This window comes from Crocodylus siamensis, chromosome 2 (genome assembly GCF_052110815.1).
Source record: "Crocodylus siamensis isolate JL-2025a chromosome 2, ASM5211081v1, whole genome shotgun sequence".
Taxonomy (NCBI): domain Eukaryota; kingdom Metazoa; phylum Chordata; order Crocodylia; family Crocodylidae; genus Crocodylus; species Crocodylus siamensis.
This window is the reverse complement of record NC_143396.1, coordinates 36,351,134-36,370,437: the sequence shown is the minus strand read 5'-3', so window position 1 is coordinate 36,370,437 and position 19,304 is coordinate 36,351,134. Positions and strand designations below refer to the sequence as shown.

Here is a 19,304-nt window from a genome sequence, read left to right as displayed (position 1 = left end):
GTCTTGGTGCTTTGCTGGCACAGCCCAGGCAATGCTGCTTGCAGAGGATGGGCCTACACCAGCCAAGCGCTGAGCCTGGCCCCATCCCCTGTGTGTGGCACTGTGGCATGTGTCCACCCCCAGGTGCCTGGCCCACAGGGCCAGTATAAGTCGACCCTGTAGTCCTGATCCAAAGACTTAGGTTGACTTATACAGTGGCTCTATGAAATTCCTAACTATTTGGATCAGAAAAATGGGGTTGACTTGTACACTGTGCTGACCTGTGCACTTCAAATTGGTTGATTTGAAATTCTCTCCCAGATCCCCTCCAGATGCAAGTTAACTCACAGCCCCCCAGCATTACAATATGCTTTGCACCTCCCCCGCAACCTCCCCTTGCAGGGTGGGCAGGTTAGCCTTGGCCCAAGCTGTGCTCCAGCTGAGCACTGAGGTGTGGTCTAGCACCTCCCGGCTTCTGAGCTGGGCCGCTGCAGGCATGTGGCTGCATTTGCGGAATAAAAAAGTGAATGTCTAACCTGCGAAGGTTGAATTGATTCAGCTGTGGGCTTCTTGACTGTCTATACTTAGCCTACGATACAAATCTTTATGCTCTAGGAATTTTGGAACACAGTTTTGCCTAGATTTATATAAAGGAAATAAGCATTAAAGAGGAAGGAATTAAATAATTGTACTTTATCAAAAAATTGGCATTTTTTTTTACTGTGTCTTAATTATGAACCACAAAGCAGTTGTTTTTTTCTGAGATTGTATGATTGGATTTTATAGTTCTGTTTTAAATGATCTTGTTTCTTTACATAGATGCCGCTCAACCTGACTAATGCAGTAGCAACAGCAAGACAGTTGTTGGCTTACACTGTTGAAGCAGCAAATTTTTCTGATAAGATGGATGTTATTTTTGTAGCTGAAATGATAGAAAAATTTGGAAGATTTGCTGAAAAGTATAAAGAGGTAAGTAACCTTGATGTGAATGATCATTTTAAGATTGGAAAATTAGATATTAGTCTTAAAGTGTTTTGAATAGTAAAAATTTCAGAACTTTAGGTTCAGCAGATCAGTTAGTGGTGTGTCAGATTCTGTTCCATTTTTTTGTTTAGTAGGTCCTTGAAATTGCTGACCATGGTCTCAGACTTCACAGTCGCACTGATAGCATTCTGTGGACCTCTGGTCAGCATTGGAACAGGGAGATAGGTACAGCAAGTCTGTTATTTAATATGGAGTGGGTCATGCAGGTTTTCATCGGCATATTTTTATGTAAAAAGATGAATAATGAAAACCTCAGAGCTCCTCTCAATAATGAATAAAACAGACTTATCTTTTCCCCTCATGATAGCCTGGCTTTATTCAGTATTGAGTTGTATCTCTTAAGGTTTCTCAGTATTCCTGTATGTTGCAAGATAAAGGATAAAACATGAATATAAAATCTCCGAAAATGCTCATTTTGATGTGGAAAAAATAGGCTAATTAACATTCCCCTCTGGTTAGAAACTGTTTCACTACTGAACAGAGGTTTTATTAATTTCAGTATACTGTGCATTTTTGAAAATAGGAGATCATAGTGGAGCAGTTTTAAACTTGTTGCACAAGAACACAAATAGAATTTGAGCACAATATAATTAGAATACAAAAAAGACAGGGTAAATTTATTTTCTGCAAAATTCCTTAGACAATTTTTACAGGCTAGTTATTTTTTAAATATGTAACACATTTAAGTTATTTTAAAGTTCATTCTTAGGTCTGAAATCATTCGAAAAGTTGCTCATTAAAGTTAGTTATTACTTAGTTTAGCTAACCTAAAGGTTAATGTGCCACAGATTGCTGCAGTATTTATTGTATTATAAGGGAATTGTATTTTTACCTAAACTTACTGAATCTGGATTGATGCAGCATGGCATTGCTGCTATATTTGAGGGCAATAAAAACTATAAAACTCTCAGTTAAATTCATAAGTAGTTTTTTTAATAGTACCTGAAATTTCTATATTAATGTATTGTTGGGAGGTGGTTTGTTTTTGTTTTTACCACTTTAAGTGAAACCTGTTTCATCCTTGTTTGCTTTGTTGGTATATTGAAAAGATGTGTTAACCCGTTTTAAAATATGGATTTTCAAAATACTTAAAAATCTTCACTTGTATGAAGTAAAACTATTGTTGTCAAGTTTTACTGTATACAAATTCTTATATTAGCCAGATTTTCGAGTCAGTTAAAATTTAAATTTTTGATTGGCTATTAAAAATATTTTCATGTGGTGATTGAATATCTATGAGCTTTTGCAATTTTAAATATTCTGCTATATATAAATGGTGTGAATTGTACCTGTCAGGTGGCCACTAGAAAAAGATTATTCTCCATTAGAAAATGGAGGGGAGAATGATAGCTTCAAACCCTGCTAAGATTAAGAAATAAGATTATTAGGGGAATGAATCATTATGTTGAAAATTCCATGACATTCACATTTCATCCATTCATCTGGTATATAAATGTTTGGATCTTTGAAATTACTTTAATTATTTAGTTTTAAAATTGATGTCAGTCATTTTAAATGTTCCATTAAAATATAGAGTAGTAAGTGTATTGTTTTAGTTTGGTTTTATATTTAATTTAAAAAACTTAATGCTATTTTGCTTTTGAGAAATTTTTTAATTTCTTTCATAGTTTCACAGTTGGTAGGGTCAGAAGGGACCTGAGCAGATCATCAAGTCCAACCCCCTGCCATGGGGAGGAAAGAATGCTGGGGTCAAACAACCCCGGCTAGGTGATTATCTAGCCTCCTTTTATAGACCCCCAAGATAAGAGCGAGCACCACTTCCCTTGGAAGTTGGTTCCAGATCTCAGCTGCCCTGACTGTGAAGTACTGCCTCCTGATCTCTAGCCTGAATCTATTGTCAGTCAACTTATGGTCGTTATTCCTCATTACTCCCAGTAGCGCTTGGGGGAACAGAGACTCTCCTGTTGGTCCCCCTTGGCCAGTTTGTGGATGGCCACCAGATCCCCTCTAAGCCTTCTCTTGTGGAGCCTGAACAGGTTCAGTTCCCGTAGCCTCCCCTTGTAGGACCTGCCTTGCTGCCCCCTGATTATGTGAGTGGCCCTCCTCTGGATCCTCTCAATGCTGGCCACATCCCCCCTGAAGAGTGGCGCCCAGAACTGGGTGCAGTACTCCAACTGCAGCCTGACCGGTATCGTATAGAGGGGGAGGATCACCTCCTTGGACCTGCTTGTGATGCATCTGTGAATGCATGACAAGGTACGGTTCGCCTTCCTAACCGCATCCTCACACTGGTTCATCTTGGAGTCAATAATGACTCCAAGATCCTTTTCTGCCTCTCTGCTGACAAGAAGGGAGTTCCCCAGCCTGTAGGTATGGTGCTGGTTCTTCTTCCCCAGGTGCAATACCTTGCACTTGTCAGTATTGAAATCCATCCTGTTCTCGTCCACCCACCCCTGTAACCTGTTCAAATTTAGTTGCACCCTGTCCCTCTCCTCTAGCATGCACACTTCTCCTCACATCTTGGTGTCATCCCCAAATTTGAAGAAGGTACTTTTCACCCCCTCATCCAAGTAGCTGAAAAAGATGTTGAACAGTGTGGGCCTGAGGGCCAAGCCTTGGGGCCTGATCATAGAAGGTCACCAGGTTGGTCTGACAGGACCTGTCTCTAATGAACCCATGTAATCTTCCCTCCTGGTCCCTTGCAGATGTGCTCCTGGATAATTTTCTCAAAGAGCTTCCCCAGGACCGAGGTAAGACTAATGGCCTATAGTTTCCTGGATCCTCCTTCCTCCCCTTTTTTGAAAATGGGGACCACATTGGCCCTTTTCCAGTCTTCTGATGCCTTGCCAAAGCACCATGAGTGCTTGTGAAGCTGTGCCAGGGGTCTCACAATGACCTCTGCTAATTCCCTTAGCGCATTGGGGTGGAGATCATCAGGACCTGCTGATTTGAACACATCTAGTCCTCCAGAAGTTCCCTGACTAGGTCCTCACTGACCCTGGGCCTGGCTGCGCCTCCCCAGGGTCTGTTGGGGATCCCAGTCGGGGGGATGATGTGGTCCGTGCTCAGAAAAATGGAGGCAAAGAATTTGTTAAAGCTTTGTCATCTGGTGCAACCACCAGATTTCCTAGTGTGTCCTGCAGAGGCCCTGCATTACCCAGTACCTTCTTTTTACCCCCTATGTATTAAAAAAAGGACTTCTTATTATCTTTGATCCAGGTTGCTAGTTCCAGTTCCGTCTCTGCCTTAGCCTTCCTAACAGCCCCCCTACCATCCCAAGCAATGGAGGTATAATCCTCCTTGGTGATGGCCCCTCCCTTCCATTGGGTGTATGCCTCCTGTTTAGCTTTGAGACGTTCCTGGATGCTTTTGGTGAGCCATGGGGGCTTTTGAGCACTCTTGCCCCCTTTGATCCACATTGGGATTGTCACCCTTTGGGCTTGGAGGATCGTCTCCTTAAGAAACAACAACTCTTCCTGGACTCCCAACTCCCCTGTCCTCTGGGACCTCATGAGGTTCAACTAGTCTCCTTAACTCATTGAAATCCACCCTCCTGAAGTCCAGGGCTGCTGCCTTGCTGCAGACCTTTGACACCCTGCCCTGGATGGTGAATTCCAGTAGGTGGTGATCGCTGTCGCCCAGGTGATCAAGAACCTGCACTCCACTCACCAAGTCGTTGCCCAGGACCAGGTCCAACAGGGCATTTCCTCTGGTGGGACTGTGCACTTCCTGGTTTAGATAGAAGTCCTGTAACTCGGCTAGGAACCTACGTGAGCGGTCAGACCTGGCTGACTGCTCTTCCCAGCAGATGTCTGGATAGTTCAGGTCACCCGTGACCTTGACTTAACTGCCTCCATGAGCTGACCTGAGAATTCCTGGTCCAGCTCTTCCCCCTGGTTCATTAGCCTGTAGTAGACCTCCACTGTTAAGTCCCTTTCCCCCCAACCCCCTTGTATTTTGACCCAGAGCACTGTTTTCCTGACCTCTGATCATGCACATGGCTCTTCTCTGGACTCAAGGAGAGTTGAGAGGATGTGTATTGCTTGTTGAGGATGTGTATTGCTTTTTGACGTAGAGCGCCATACCCCCACCATTCCTCCCTGTTGTATCCCTCCTGTACAGCCTATAGCCCTTGATGTTTACCGTCTAGTCATGTGTTGGATCCCACCAAGTTTCACTGAGCCCCACTATGTCTGGGTTTGTGTCAGCTAGCAGGAGGGCAAGTTCCTCCTGCTTGTTCCCCATACTACGAGCTTTAGTGTAGAGGCATTTAAGGCCTCCTGAAGGTGTATGCACCGCTCCCCTAATCCCAGGACTATCTGGGCCCCTGTCTCTTACCTGGATATTTCTTGTGCTTGTCGCCTGTCTTGGCTGGGCTGTTCTTGTGGGTGTCTCCTGGTTCAGTGTTCTGTGACTCCCTCCGTCTTCATCCTCCCCTTCCCCCAATGAGCCTAGTTTAAAGCCTGCTGGAGGAGGTTGGCCAACCTGAAAGAGAACACACACTTACCTTTGGGGGAGAGGTGAAGCCCATCCCAGTCGAGCATGTCTGTTGTCCTGAAGTATGGGTTGTGGTCCAAAAAGCCGAAGCCCACCTCAAGACATCATTTCCAAAGCCACAGGATTTCAACAAAATAGGAAAAAATATTTCTGTTAAGCTAGTTTAAAGTCAGGCAAATATAACTTAAGTCATTCAACTATTGACAAGTAGTTGATATGGGAATAACTTCTATATGCTAGTGGTAATATTGTGATTCTGAAGATCTTTGCTTGTAAATGATGCATTTTTTGCTGATATATCAATTAATGAATAGCCCAAGTTGATGAGCTTTGATCTTTCTATTCCTAACTAGCTTGGTGATGTGATGGTGGACATTGCAAGTAACATTATGCTAACTGATGAACGTGTGTTATGGATGGCACAAAAGGAAGCCAAAGCTTGCACTAGAGTTGTACAGTGTTTGCAGAGAATTGCTATGTATCGACTGGCAAATGGGGCTCAAGTCTACTCAACTGTAAGTATAAAATCATGTGTATTAAAAACAAAGTTTTTGTTGTACTGTGAAAACATAGTTTCTTTTTTCTTACTTAATAGATTTTGGCTCTCTATGATTTGTGCTTTTATGTTTCAAATATATAGAATCCCTACAGGGAAAAAACTAATTTAATTATTCTGACTCTGTTGCCTGCCAATTGCACAGGGAGATTTTTTTTTGGCCTTTGCATAAAAGTAATGTGTAGACACTTCTAAGATTAGTCATTATTCTTTTTGTTACATTGGATGAGGTTATGTAATAAGCATATGATTTGTTGTCACAGTACTCCCCAAATATTGCTCTGGAGGCTTATGTAATAAAAGCTGCTGGATTCACTGGAATGACCTGCACCGTATTTCAAAAAGTGGCTACATCAGACCGTACAGGACTACCTGATTTTGGGAGGAGAGATCCAGATGGAAACCTAGATAAGCAGCTAAGCTTTAAGTGCAATGTTTCCAATACGCTGTCAAGCTTGGCACTAAAGGTCTAATACTCATTGTTTCTGTATTGACTTTTACTACCAGATGAATTGTTTGAAAAGAGACCTTAAGTTAATAATTTCCAATGATAAAATATGTTTTTATTATTATAACATAAATTTGAAAATGGTTGATACTTTTACTTTTTACATTGATATACTACTATCTGCATATTACATGCACTTTTCAAGTTACAGTAAATTAATTCAGTTTTATTACCCCTTCTCATGGTCCAAACAGATGCCCCATATATTACACTGATTGTGGATATACATCTAGATAAAACAATGTAAAGGAATGAAAACTCTAAAAACCATTACTGAACAAAACCAACAAACTTCTTTTTGTCTGTATACAATAGGAAGTTGTTGACTGCTCAGAAAATACATTTGCTGTTACCACTTAACATTCTGAAACCTCATTTGGAGATATGTACTTAACGTTTACTATTATATTTATGGAAATTATGCTACCCTACCTAAATATAATAGGGTATGGACAGTAAATGTACAGAATGTAGATAGTGTCACACTAAATAATAGTAACTACATATATCTTTACATCTACTCTGTATGTGGCTGTATTTAGTCCTGCATGTCACATTTAGCTGCCAAAGGGCACATATAAACGTGCATATTAGTGCTCATGAATATACTGTGGAGCTTATTGCTCTGTAGTGTATTGCTTCTGGGCACACTGTTTACACCTGCACCTGGGACCACAGCACACTGAGCTGGGTTAGAGTAGATCTGGTTGGCCGGGGTACCTGTGAGTCAAATGCCGCTCTCCCTGGATCGACATGCTGCAGAGGGGCTGGCTGGGGCATGAGGGTGGTTCAGTTCGGGGCTAGCCAGCAAGCCAGCCTGGAGTGGTGTGGTGAATTATTATAAAGTACTCTTGTTCAAGTAGTCACAATTTACTATCTGATCTATTTATTTCTATCATACACTGTTAAGAACCAAAAAATAAATCCCAATGCTAGTGAATAGGAGAGCCTATTACATTAAATGAAACATATTTTCTTTTGGTTCAGATACTAAAACTTTTTAAACCTGTTTATTTATAGAACACTATTGTAGAGGCGTCTATCCAACTGCCGCCCTCCCTCTTTGCACAAAAGCAGAAAAGAGAAATCAGGCCAGCAGATGAGTTAGTCTACAAGCTTCAACTTATTGCATTTCGCAATGGAAAACTTTTCCCGGCAACAGGAAATTCAACAAATCTGGCTGATGATGGAAAAAGACGGACAGTAGTGACCCCGGTTATTCTCACCAAGATAGGTTTGTTTTTCTACTATTGTATCTTTATGATCATTGAAAAATGTAAAGACTTTAGAAGCCTTCTTGGACACGTCCACATATGCAGGTACGTGCGCTTGCAGCAGCTCAGATAGCAGTTGCATGAATTTGTGCTGAAGATTTGTGTCGCAGCACATGTGCCTGAACATGCACTTTGGTGTGGAGCAAATTGTCACTTGGGGCAAACTGACCCTGCCCAGCTCCCCTTTGATCTTCAGCCAGGGGAAGCTAGAAAATTGGGCCAGCACCTGTGCTGGCTCCTGCAGTATATAATGCTGCCCTGGCCAGCAGCTCAGAGCTGCTTTCCCTCGGGAGCTTCTGAGGCCCAGCCAGTTGGTATCTGGGGACACTAGGTCCTTGTGCCAACTGGACTGCTGAAGCAGCCTTAACATAGAGTGGCCCCTGCATCTTTGACCAACTGCAGCTGCCACCTGTGACAGTATCCACACCCTTGGACCTGTGGCCCCATGTCTGCATGCCTGGCAGACCCGGACTGGGACAACACAGCCACCTGGACTGTGATACAGGCACTGCATCAGAACCACCTGTACCTCTGGGCCAGCTGCCAGTGGGTATGGCTGCACAGTTGACCTTTAGGTGGCACTGTTGTCATGCCTTCTGGTGTCATCACTCTGCCATCTGGGCAGCTATTGCCCAGAAGATGTGCTCCTTCTGGTGGCCTGCTTCAAACTGTCGAAATGTGTCCTCCTGGCCCCAAACGGCCAGGAGGTTAGCCACCTTGTCCGCCCTCCAGCTGGATCCCTGGCGCTGGCCCTGGTCAGGCTCCTCAGCCCAAGTCCTGCCACTTGGCCCAAGTCCTGTTCTGATACAAAAACCCAAATTCTCTCATTAAAATACCCCAAATCTCTGTTCTTCTGTGATTTTAAAATGAAACGCCACTACAATATAGAGAGTTCAGTTCAACAGTGTTTTATCGATATATTTATAAGTTTAAAGCAATTTGGAAGCCTATCATTTCAGTATCATCATTATTAAATTCAAAATATGTATATACTTTGGCATTTACTTTTCGTTTTTCTTATCATAGAAAGATCAGAGCTACCCCTGTCCCCTTCACTCACCAGGATGCGGGGCACTGAGCAGCACTGATATGCTGGTGCATTGTGCATGCCTTTGCCTCTCACTACCAGCCCCTCTGCCACTCACTCTTGACCGGCAGCCCCTGCCTGCCTGCAATTGCTCCCTCCCGGCAGCAACTCCACCCTAACAGCTGTACATGAGTCCAGCTGCAGCTGTCCCACCTGCTGCTTTGTGGCTCTATGCAGTGACAGCCCTTGCTGTTCTGCTCCCTGCACCTGTGCCCAGGCCACAGGGAACCTCATGTTGTTCCTGGGAAGCCCTCGACTGGGACTCGGGGTCTGGGCTGGGCAACCCCCTTCCCTTCCAGGCCAGCCGTCCCCTGCACAAGCTGCCCTCCTCGCAGCCCATCACAGCCTCCTAGTGGTTCCTGGGACCAGAAGCCCCCACAGACTGGGGCCGCATGTCCCAGCACTAGTGGGGGCATGGGGCTGGGGTGCAGTGTGGCAGTTACCCCTGCAGCCACAGCTCCCGCCAGCAGGTCTTGTCCCATCCTGTATGGCAGCTGGGCATGCAGGATGTGAGATTTGTGGGGGGGGATGTGGAGTTTGGTGGGGAACAAGAGGTGTTGGGGGGGTTGAGTTTCTGGGTGGGTGTAGGGGTCGGCATGGGTCTTGTGGGGTTTGTAGGTGGGGTATTTGTGGGGGTGGTTTGGAGGTGTGGAGTTAGTGGGTGGATTGTGGGGGAGTTTATAGGTGTGTGGGGGGGGGATTTGCTTGGGAGAGGTGGTCCACCCGCCTCTTCTCCTGCACGGCGTCCTGCCGCACCCACCCCCCTGCAGCAGCAACAGCCATCAGGACACTCGTGCCCATTCCTGGCAGAGAGCCCTGGCAGCACAGTGCCACCTCAGACCAGTGCCTACATATGGCACCAGCCTGGTCTGCCAACCCTCAGGCAGAACTGGGCCAGCTTCTGCACTCAAGAATTTCCCAGCATGCCTCTGAAACTGCTTTGAGATGCCACAACAGGCATGTGCTTGCTCATCTGGACACGGCCCTTGAGATTATATTCTAAAGGCTTTAATCAGCATATCTCTTAGGCTCAGAATTTGTCCACCATAATATACACGGGTGTGGTGAAATAAACTGTTTAGGATGGTTTTGTTTTGTCTTTTTTACCAGATGGCTTAAATCTAGCCAGTCACCAGATTCCTATTAATGTGACACTGCGACGGATTGCACATGGAGCAGATGCTGTTGCAGCACAATGGGACTTTGATCTGCTAAATGGACAAGGAGGATGGAAGTCTGATGGCTGTCGCATTATCTCTTCAGATGAAAATATTACTACCATTCAGTGCTACTCCCTCAGTAACTATGCAGTTTTGATGGTATAATATTTATTAAAGTATTTTAAAAGTTTCATAAGAAGAACCCTGTTTACTTCTAAATCCAACCATTTTGATTGCACAAGACTTAAGAATGGTCTCTCCCAGGGGTAGGCAATCCCCAGCATACATGCCAGAGTGTGGCTCATAAAGGCATTTTGCTTGGCACGTGTGCCTTGGTGCGGACAGCAGGGAAAGGGCTGGGGCTGTCCTGCCGCAACAAGGATTGGGCCTCTGATAACTCCCCCACTGTCCACCCATAGCACATCAGTTTCTTACAAGTCAAGGTTGCAGGTGTTTGCCCAAAAGCGTTGCCAACCCCTGGTCTGTCCCATCGTGCTTATTTCCGTTTCAGCTACAGTGACATCATGTGAGCATAAGTACAAGTACACACAAAATGTAGTCTTTAGAAAAACTCTTTAAGTAGTTACTAAAGTTAGTTTAGATGCCGAAATTGTTTTAGTGAGGTTAAGGATGGGGGACTGGCAAAGGTTGTTCTCCTGCTGAATAAAGACACGGAACACAGGGAGATCTAGAAGAAATCTAGAAGAATTTCCTTATAGAAATTTTAAGTGTGATAGTATAATATTTAAATCAATTCAGTTCTAATGAAGAGGGAATTACCAACATTCTTAAATTAATGTTAAATCCCAATTCGAGCAATGATAATCTGAAGCAAGGAGTAGATGACTGTGGTAAAAAAAAAAAAAATGTATTGGGAGTTGAACTTGTCAGTAGTTGTATTGTCTATGAAAATTATAAGCTTTTTGTCAGTTTCCATACTGTGGACCAGAATAACTCATGGAAGGCTTGATATAAAATATCTATATTTTTATTTCATATGCATGACTATATTTTTAGTACACAAATGGATGACTCTCAGGGCAGGAAGAAACACGATGGTATTCAGCATACTGTATTAGACAAGTCAAAATACAGTATTCATTCAAGTAGTTTCCATGGATATATATACTTAATTTCCTTCCCCACCAGCAGTGCAGCACCTGCCCCCACCCCAACCCCACTCCCTCTCCTCCCCTGCTGCAGGCACCAGAAGCCCACAGCTAGGCTGCCTTGCGGCCCTACCCCACATTTTGGGGGTTGGACTAAGCCCCATTAGCACCTCCCTTCCACTGCCTGTTGTTCCTGCCACAGGAGTCATCAAAGCAGTGCTACAGCAATCCAAAATAAAATTTGAGATATAAACATGGGAGTGCCATAAACAGAAATCAGGAGAAAAGTTAATAATTACTAAGCAATCATTTGGAAATTAAGCTTACTAAATCAAATAAATGTATATTGGGATTATTAGCAATATTGATTTATTATATTTAAGCTGCTATACAATGTTAAACAAGTCAAGCATTTTATCCAGACAAGGCTTGGGTTTGGAAAGAAAAGGCTCATTTGTGGGAAGTAATGCATGAAAAAGAAACACGTTTGTTACCATTTTGCTGAATAAATAGTTAAATTATCATAAGCAAAACTTCATTATATTAATAGAAGATATCAAGAAAGCAAAGCAATTTAAACAAAAAATGTTAACATTTGGCCTGGTTCCATTGCATATTTAGTTTTTTAAATGAGAGAGAATTAAGTGAAAAAATTACTCTTTTCGAATTCTTGAGGACGTTATTTAACCAGCCTTAATTATTGTAATCCTAGAATTTAATTCTGTGTGCTTTGATTTTTTTTTTTTTAAATCCTTCCATAGAAGGACTGACACACAGTTTGTTAAAATGAATTATATGTTACCTAGGCTCATGCCATTTATATTCAAAGAAGTATTTTTCTTCAAGTTGACTATAACTGTCTCCTGGGGTAGGTAAAATGAAGGGCCTGGACAATCAATACTTCTGTATATGAATATAATATATTTCTACATTTATGGGTTACATGAACTTTATTGACATCAGTTGCATGCTTTAAAATGAGCATGAAAAAGCTATTTTGAAAAAGATGAAGTGAAGTTAGATTGAAAAAAGAAAAAGGATTTGTGCATCTAATTTGGGACTTTAGATTTAGCAAACTTTAGATGCCTGAATCTACTTAACTAGAGTCTCTTCTTACTTTCTTGTTTCTGATACCTTGGATTGGGTTTTGCATTTCTTTCTGCAGAGTAGCATAACTTCAGGAGCCTCCACTTACCATAGCTTATAGCCTGATGTCTAACATGGTATGTAGTCTGTTTTGGGTGAGATATTTATAGTTTCATAGTTTCTGGGGTCAGAAGGGACCTGAGTAGATCATCTAGTCCGACCCCCTGCCATGGCAGGAAAGAGTACTGGGGTCAAACGACCCCAGCAAGATGTACATCTAGCCTCCTCTTAAAGACCCCCAGGGTAGGAGCCTGCACCACTTCTCTTGGAAGTTGGTTCCAGACCCTAGCCGCTCTGACCGTGAAGTAGAGCCTCCTGATATCTAGCCTAAATCTGTCTGCCAGCTTGTGACCATTATTTCTAGTCATTCCTGGCAGTGCTTGGTGGAACAGGGACTCCCCCAGTGCCTGCTGGTCCCCCCGACTAGTTTGTAACAGCCACTAGATCCCCCCTCAGCCTTCTCTTGTGGAGGCTAAACAGCTTCAGGTCCCATAGCCTCTCCTCGTAGGGCCTGCCCTGCTGCCCCCTGATCATGCGAGTGGCCCTCCTCTGGACCCTCTTGATGCTGTCCACATCTCTCTTGAAGTGCGGCACCCAGAACTGGACGCAGTACTCCAGCTGCGGCCTAACCAGTGCCTCATAGAAGGGGAGTATCACCTCCTTGGGCCTGCTTGTGATGCATCTGGATGCATGACAAGGTATGGTTGGCCTTCCTGACTGCCTCCCCACACTGCGGACCCATGTTCATCTTGGAGTCAATGATGACTCCAAGATCGTTTTCCCCCTCTATACTGACAAGAGGGGAGTTCCCCAACCTGTAGGTATGGTGCTGGTTGTTCCTCCCCAGGTGCATCGCTTTGCACTTGTCGGTGTTGAATCCCATCCTATTCTCATCCGCCCACCCTTGTAACCTATCTAGGTCTGATTGCAGCCTATTCCTCCCTTCTAGCATGCCCACTTCCCCCGACATCTTAGTGTCATCAGCAAATTTGAACAGGGTACTTTTTACCCCCTCATCCGAGTCACTGATGAAGATGTTGAACAGTGCGGGCCCGAGGACCGAGCCCTGTGGAACCCCACTGCCCACATCCCTCCGGGCCGAAAATGACCCGTCCACCACCACTTTCTGGGTGCAGCCCTTCAGCCAGTTGGCATCCCAATTGACTGTGTGGGTGCCGACACTGCAGTCCCCCAGTTTCTTAATGAGAACAGGGTGAGAGACAGTGTCAAAGGCCTTCCAGAAGTCCAGGAAGACTATGTCTGCTGATATCCCTGCATCTAATGATTTGGTGATCTGATCACAGAAGGCCACCAGGTTGGTCTGACAGGACCTGCCACTAATGAACCCGTGTTTATTGCCCCTAAGCATAATCTCGCCTGCTGGCCCCTCTTGGATATGCGCTAGAATAATTTTCTCAGAAAGCTTGCCCAGGATCGAGGTAAGACTAACTGGCCTATAGTTTCCCAGGTTGTCCTCCTTCCCCTTTTTGAAGATTTGGAACTACATTGGCCCTCTTCCAGTCCTCTGGCACCACACCAGAGCACCACGAGTACTCGTAAAGCTGTGCCAGGGGTCCTGCAATGACCTCAGCCAGTTCCCTCAGTACTCTAGGGTGGAGATCATCTGTACCAGCTGACTTGAATACATCCAGTCCCTCCAGAAGTTCCCTAACTAGTTCCTCACTAACCCTTGTCCTAGGTGTGCCTCCCTTGGGGCCTGAGGGGGGCCCAGCGGGGCTGGGGGTGACTGTTCTGGTCCCTGCTTAGGAAAATGGAGGCAAAGAAATCTTTAAATATGTTGGCTTTGTCGTCTGGTGTGACGACCAAATTTCTTAACGTGTCTTGCAGGGGCCCCACATTACTCGGAACATTCTTTTTATGCCCTATGTATTTAAAGAAGGACTTCTTATTGTCCTTAATCTGGGAAGCTAGTCCTAATTCCACCTCTGCCTTGGCCTTCCTGACTGCCCTCCTATATCCCCCAGTGACTGCAGTATAGTCATCCCTGGTGATGGCCCCTTCTTTCCATTGGGTGTTCACCTCCCTTTTAGCAAGGAGACATTCCCGGATGCTTTTGGTGAGCCATGGAGGCTTGTGTGCCCTCCTGCTCCCTTTGATCTGTGTTGGGATTACCTTCCTTTGGGCTTGGAGGATTGACTCCTTAAGGAGCGACCACTCTCCTTGGACATCTGGCTCCGGGACCTCAGTGCTTCCCGGCCTATTCTCCTTAGCTTATTGAAGTCCACCCTCCTGAAATCTAGGGCTGCTGCCTGCTGCAGGCCTTTGCCACCTTGCGCTGCATTGTGAATTCCAGCAGGCGACAAACACTGTTGCCTAGGTGGTCAAGCACCTGCAGCTCCCTCACCAGGTCGTCTCCCGTGGCCAGCACCTGGTCCAACAAGGCATCTCCCCTGGTGGGGCTGTGCTCCTCCTAGGTTAGATCGAGGTCCTGCATTCTGGCTAGGAACCTATGTGAGCAGTCAGATCTGGCTGGCTGCTCTTCCCAGCAGATGCCCGGGAAGTTCAGATCCCCCATGATGACCACATGCTTAGACTTCACTACCTCCGTGAGCTGACCTAAGAATTCCTGGTCGAGCTCTTCCCCTTGGTTGGGAGGTCTGTAGTGGACTCCCACCATTAAGTCTCTTTCCCCTCGACTGCCTTGTATTCTAACCCAAAGCACTTCAGAGCGCCCTTCCTCTGATTCTTTGTTAATTGACGAGGATGGGTATTCCTCCTTAATATAGAGTGCCACGCCCCCACCTTTCCTTCCTATCCTGTCCGTTCTGTACAGCCTATAGCCCTTGACATTCACTGCCCAGTCATGCGTTGAGTCCCACCATGTTTCAGTGATCCCCACTATGTCCGGGTTGGTGTCAGCTAGCAGGAGGGTGAGTTCCTCCTGCTTGTTTCCCATACTACGAGCATTTTATTGGACCAACTGCATGCTTTGTATAGACTTAGGCAGACTTTCAAATGCAATGCATTCTTCTTACAGTTTCATGTTTAAGGCACTCTCCTGGAGGTGAGATGTAGATTTGAATCCTCTCAAGCTGAGGAAAGCCTTGAACCTGGGTTTCCCACTGGGGAAGTGGTCTTACCACTAAGCTATTGTATAATAAGGGTAGAGGTATCTCTACCCGTGGTCCCATTACCTCTTCTAGCAACTGCCCTTTGAAAAGAAATCCGCTGGTTTTACTTCTTAACAAAATAGCTATAGCCATTTGCCCTCACAAGTACACTTCTGGCTTGGCTTGGATGACCCTATTTTCAAAGGAGGTCCACATTTCAGTCATACTCTGTGGGTTTCTTGTTGGGTAGTATGGGTCAACTTCTTATGCTGGCAAGTGGGTTCTTTGGATTGCCATTCTAAGACACCTAACTCCCATAATGTCTCAGTTTCCCCACTTCGAGTTTTGGATTAAACTTATAGGCCATGCACCTAAAATTTATGTATTATGCACTAAATTCTCTCATCTACTGACTCTGAAGTTTTCTAACAAGCAGCTGGGTTGGATCGGCACTATTGGGGAGCTGCCTGCTCTTTTTCTTTCCTTCCCCATTGGAGGCAGGGAGGACAGCAGACGACTGTGGGATACCATAGGTTCTAGGGACTCCATCCTGTTATGTAAAACTAAACAGGTTTATACATGGAACTAGAAATTCTTCATCAAAGCTGCTCAGTGACTTCGAGTGTCTGTTTGTCAGCCAAGTAAGATTGTCATTAAACAGAATGTTAAAGGCTTGGATATTGTCAGTTTGTCTTAGAAAGCTTATGATCATGGTTTTCTGCTATAGCTACTATTACAGCTGGTCTTGTTGAAAATAACCTGTTTCAATTTACCCAGCACAAATCCTCTTAACTTTAGTATCACTAACAGTAGAGGAGGCCTTTTGCAGTTTACTGAAGACTGTCAGTTTACCAAGTTGAAACAGGAAGAATAGGAAGGTATCCTAGCAGCACTGGCCAGTTACAAGTGCCCTAATCCTTTAATTATATCTCGCAGTCAATGAGGTTTAATTAAAGAGTCAGAATGAAATATTGTGACTTGGTTCCTGTGATCTAATAGGCTATGACAGATGTGTTTTGGGGGGGAACCCCAGAGCTTTAGTGAAAGAGGAAGCGCATTAGTTTGACCTGGCTCCCCAGTGTATAGATCGGGTGCTTCAGCGGGGCTTTCTGGTGCTTTTATCTGAAGCGCACAATCTATACAGACATTAGGCAAGCTGGGTCAAACTAAAATGATGCTTCTTATAGGCATGCGTTGCACTCGCATAGAGACATGCCAAGCTTAAAGTAAAGCACTAAAGGGTTTGGGGTGGGGTTTTTTTCCCCATGTCTGTAAGCAGCTATAATTCTTACATGTTCAGCAACTTTTTCTTGGCGTATGCCTTTGGTACTTGGGATTTCCATTCATATACTAGCAAATTCAGGAGTCTGTCTGGCACAGGGGGCCTATTCTGCCACTTGGCCCAGATACAGAGCAAGCGGCTGCCCAGGTGGGCAGACCCTTCTGCATTGCCCCAGGGTCAGAGCGGGCAATGACCCTTCTCCCTGCCCCTTGCCTAAGGGGTCCTGCCCACCACTGTCTGGCCCCGCTCCTGCCCCTACCCAACCACTGGAGCAGCAAGGGGGGAGCAACCATGATGGGGGCAGCACCCCCTTCCTAGCAAGGAAAGCTGCTGTGGACCACAGCGGTGGCATGAGCCCTGTTCCTGAGTCCCAGTGTTGCTCTGTGCAGTCTGCCACAGCTCTGCCCACCCTGCAGTGGGGCCCCTCTGCCAGGAAGGGGCTTACACTTCCTGACACAATGATGGGGGCTGCTGCCCCATCAAGAGTCCTGCCCCCTCACCACTGCAGTGGGGGCGCAGAGAGATGCTGGCCGACAGGTCTCCTTAGGGGACAGCAGGAGGATTATGCTACCACTTGCCCCAAGCAGGGACCGAGCAGCAGCAGTCTGGGTGGGTAGACCTGGCTTTAGCCCTGCTTTGCCCCTGGGGGACCAGAGTGGGGAATAACTTCTCCCTGCCCTCTCTGCCTCAGGAGCCATGCCGGCCCACCACTACAGCAGCAAGGGGGGAGCATCCAACAGTCCTGGCTTGGGTCCCCGCTGGTTGGACAGGGAAGGGGGAATTAGACCCCTCTCTGGCCAGTTCAGCCTGGGCTGGCCACGCAGCTCTAGCACAGCTTCCCTGCAGCCGAGGGCACTCTCTAACCCCGCCTGGCCTGAGCAACTGCAGGCATGTGCCTGCATTTGCTCAGTCCACAAGGAATGTCTGTACTGTTACAAATCGGTTCAACCTAGGCAGGTTAGACTAATCTGCAAAGAATCAATTCAGGCTTTGGCTTTTGGAGTGTTTGTCCCTAATCCATAAGATCTCTCTGCCTTAATCACTGAATGGGAGAGATGGGAGTGGGCAAGACCAAACATTTATCTGATGTAAGGGTTGGGTAAGGATCCAAGAGAGTTGGATTCTGATCCTGGCTTTGCCATACAATTCCTGGTAAGTGCTTGTAAAATCTGCCTCAACTTATATATACAAAAGGAGCAAAGTAAGGTTTCATGAAGTGAGAACCAAAGGAATTAATAGCCACTACTCATCAGAAAGTCTTAGGGATCCTGGTCCAAACTCCTTGAAAGATGTATGAGCCAGTATCCTTTTTATTACAGTTAAAGTCCCAGTTATTTATCACCTTCCAGATCCCCATGCTGAACTGGAGAAAAAGGAGAACCTACTAATGCTATTTTTTTTTCCTGTTAGGATTTGACAGGAGCTGAACTATATACCCAGCCAGCTGATCTTTTACACCCAGTTATTTATGCCACAGCCATGGTTTTACTAATGTGCCTCTTGATGATTATAGTCAGCTACATATACCATCATGGGTAAGAAATAAAATTAATGGAGACTCAAGTTATAGTGCAGTAATTTGTATCTACAGTTGTTGCATGAAATCAAAGAAGCATTAATTTAAATACATATTTAGGTAAGGGTTAAGAATTACTGGCCCAGGTGTATATGTGCCCTACCAGCATCTAAGATTCAGGTGTTCAAAGGAGGAAATAGTGTTATCAGTCCCATTACCCTATAATTTATGGACTCATAGAGAAAAGTTGCTTTCCACAAGCCTTTTACACACTCTTTAATGCAAACACTGTTTTATGTACACTTACACCCAAATATTTTAACCAGGCCACCTTTTTAACAGACACGTGCTATAAATTTATCTTCATAAATTGTTTGCTCCTACAAACAAATTCTTGGTTCACATTTGAAGTTAAATGACTGCTATTTGATCTATTCCAGACTTTAATTTAATTAATACCCTTTTTGTCCATGTGAAAGGATTCAAATATATAAAATAAGTGATCCTTCTTAAGTGTTTTGTATAAAGAAAAAGCTCCTTAATGGTATTTATCTCTTATTTTATTATGATAAAAACATAATGATTAAATCTGTAAAAAGAGATGATAGCTAATGTTCATTGCACTCCCATTTTGAGAAATCTTACTCTAGCTTTTGAAAGATGAGCAGGCAACTTTGTGTTTATGTTGACTAACGTACATTTCTTTTAACAGAGTGATCAGGATTAGCCTTAAAAGCTGGCACATGTTAGTTAACTTGAGCTTTCATATTTTCCTGACGTGTGTGATGTTTATTGGAGGTATAACTCAGACCAGAAATGCCAGCATTTGCCAAGCAGTAAGTAAACATAGAAAAGTGTGTGTGTGTGTGTGTGTGTGTGTGTGTGTGTAAAAAAAGAAAAAATTCAAGAAACTAGTAAATGTAAAGGAATAGCTAAGAGTTCCTTAAAAATGTTATAAATGCTCATATATTTAAAAACATTTTGCCCCAAACTGCTGGAGAAAATGTTATGGTGAGTCAAGTTCACTACTAGTGGTAGGAAAAACTTTTTAAATCTTGGACTGCATATACAGAACTTATAATCATGACTAATTACACTGAAGGAAATAAATGTT

At 44.6% G+C, this 19,304-nt stretch overlaps 1 protein-coding gene across 2 annotated transcripts in view; it reads left to right on the top strand.

The window, feature by feature from the left end:
• ADGRA3 (adhesion G protein-coupled receptor A3) overlaps positions 1-19,304 on the top strand; it is a 121,834-nt gene that overhangs the window by 88,214 nt on the left and 14,316 nt on the right. Inside the window, exons 10-16 of one of the 2 annotated variants that reach the window (XM_090035706.1) lie at positions 799-948; positions 5,835-5,996; positions 6,301-6,504; positions 7,566-7,779; positions 10,017-10,225; positions 18,085-18,209; positions 18,903-19,026. In XM_090035706.1, the coding sequence (XP_089891832.1) occupies positions 799-948; positions 5,835-5,996; positions 6,301-6,504; positions 7,566-7,779; positions 10,017-10,225; positions 18,085-18,209; positions 18,903-19,026 (1,188 nt within the window). The remainder of the gene's footprint in view (positions 1-798; positions 949-5,834; positions 5,997-6,300; positions 6,505-7,565; positions 7,780-10,016; positions 10,226-18,084; positions 18,210-18,902; positions 19,027-19,304) is intronic. The other variant, XM_090035707.1, reaches the window with a different exon arrangement.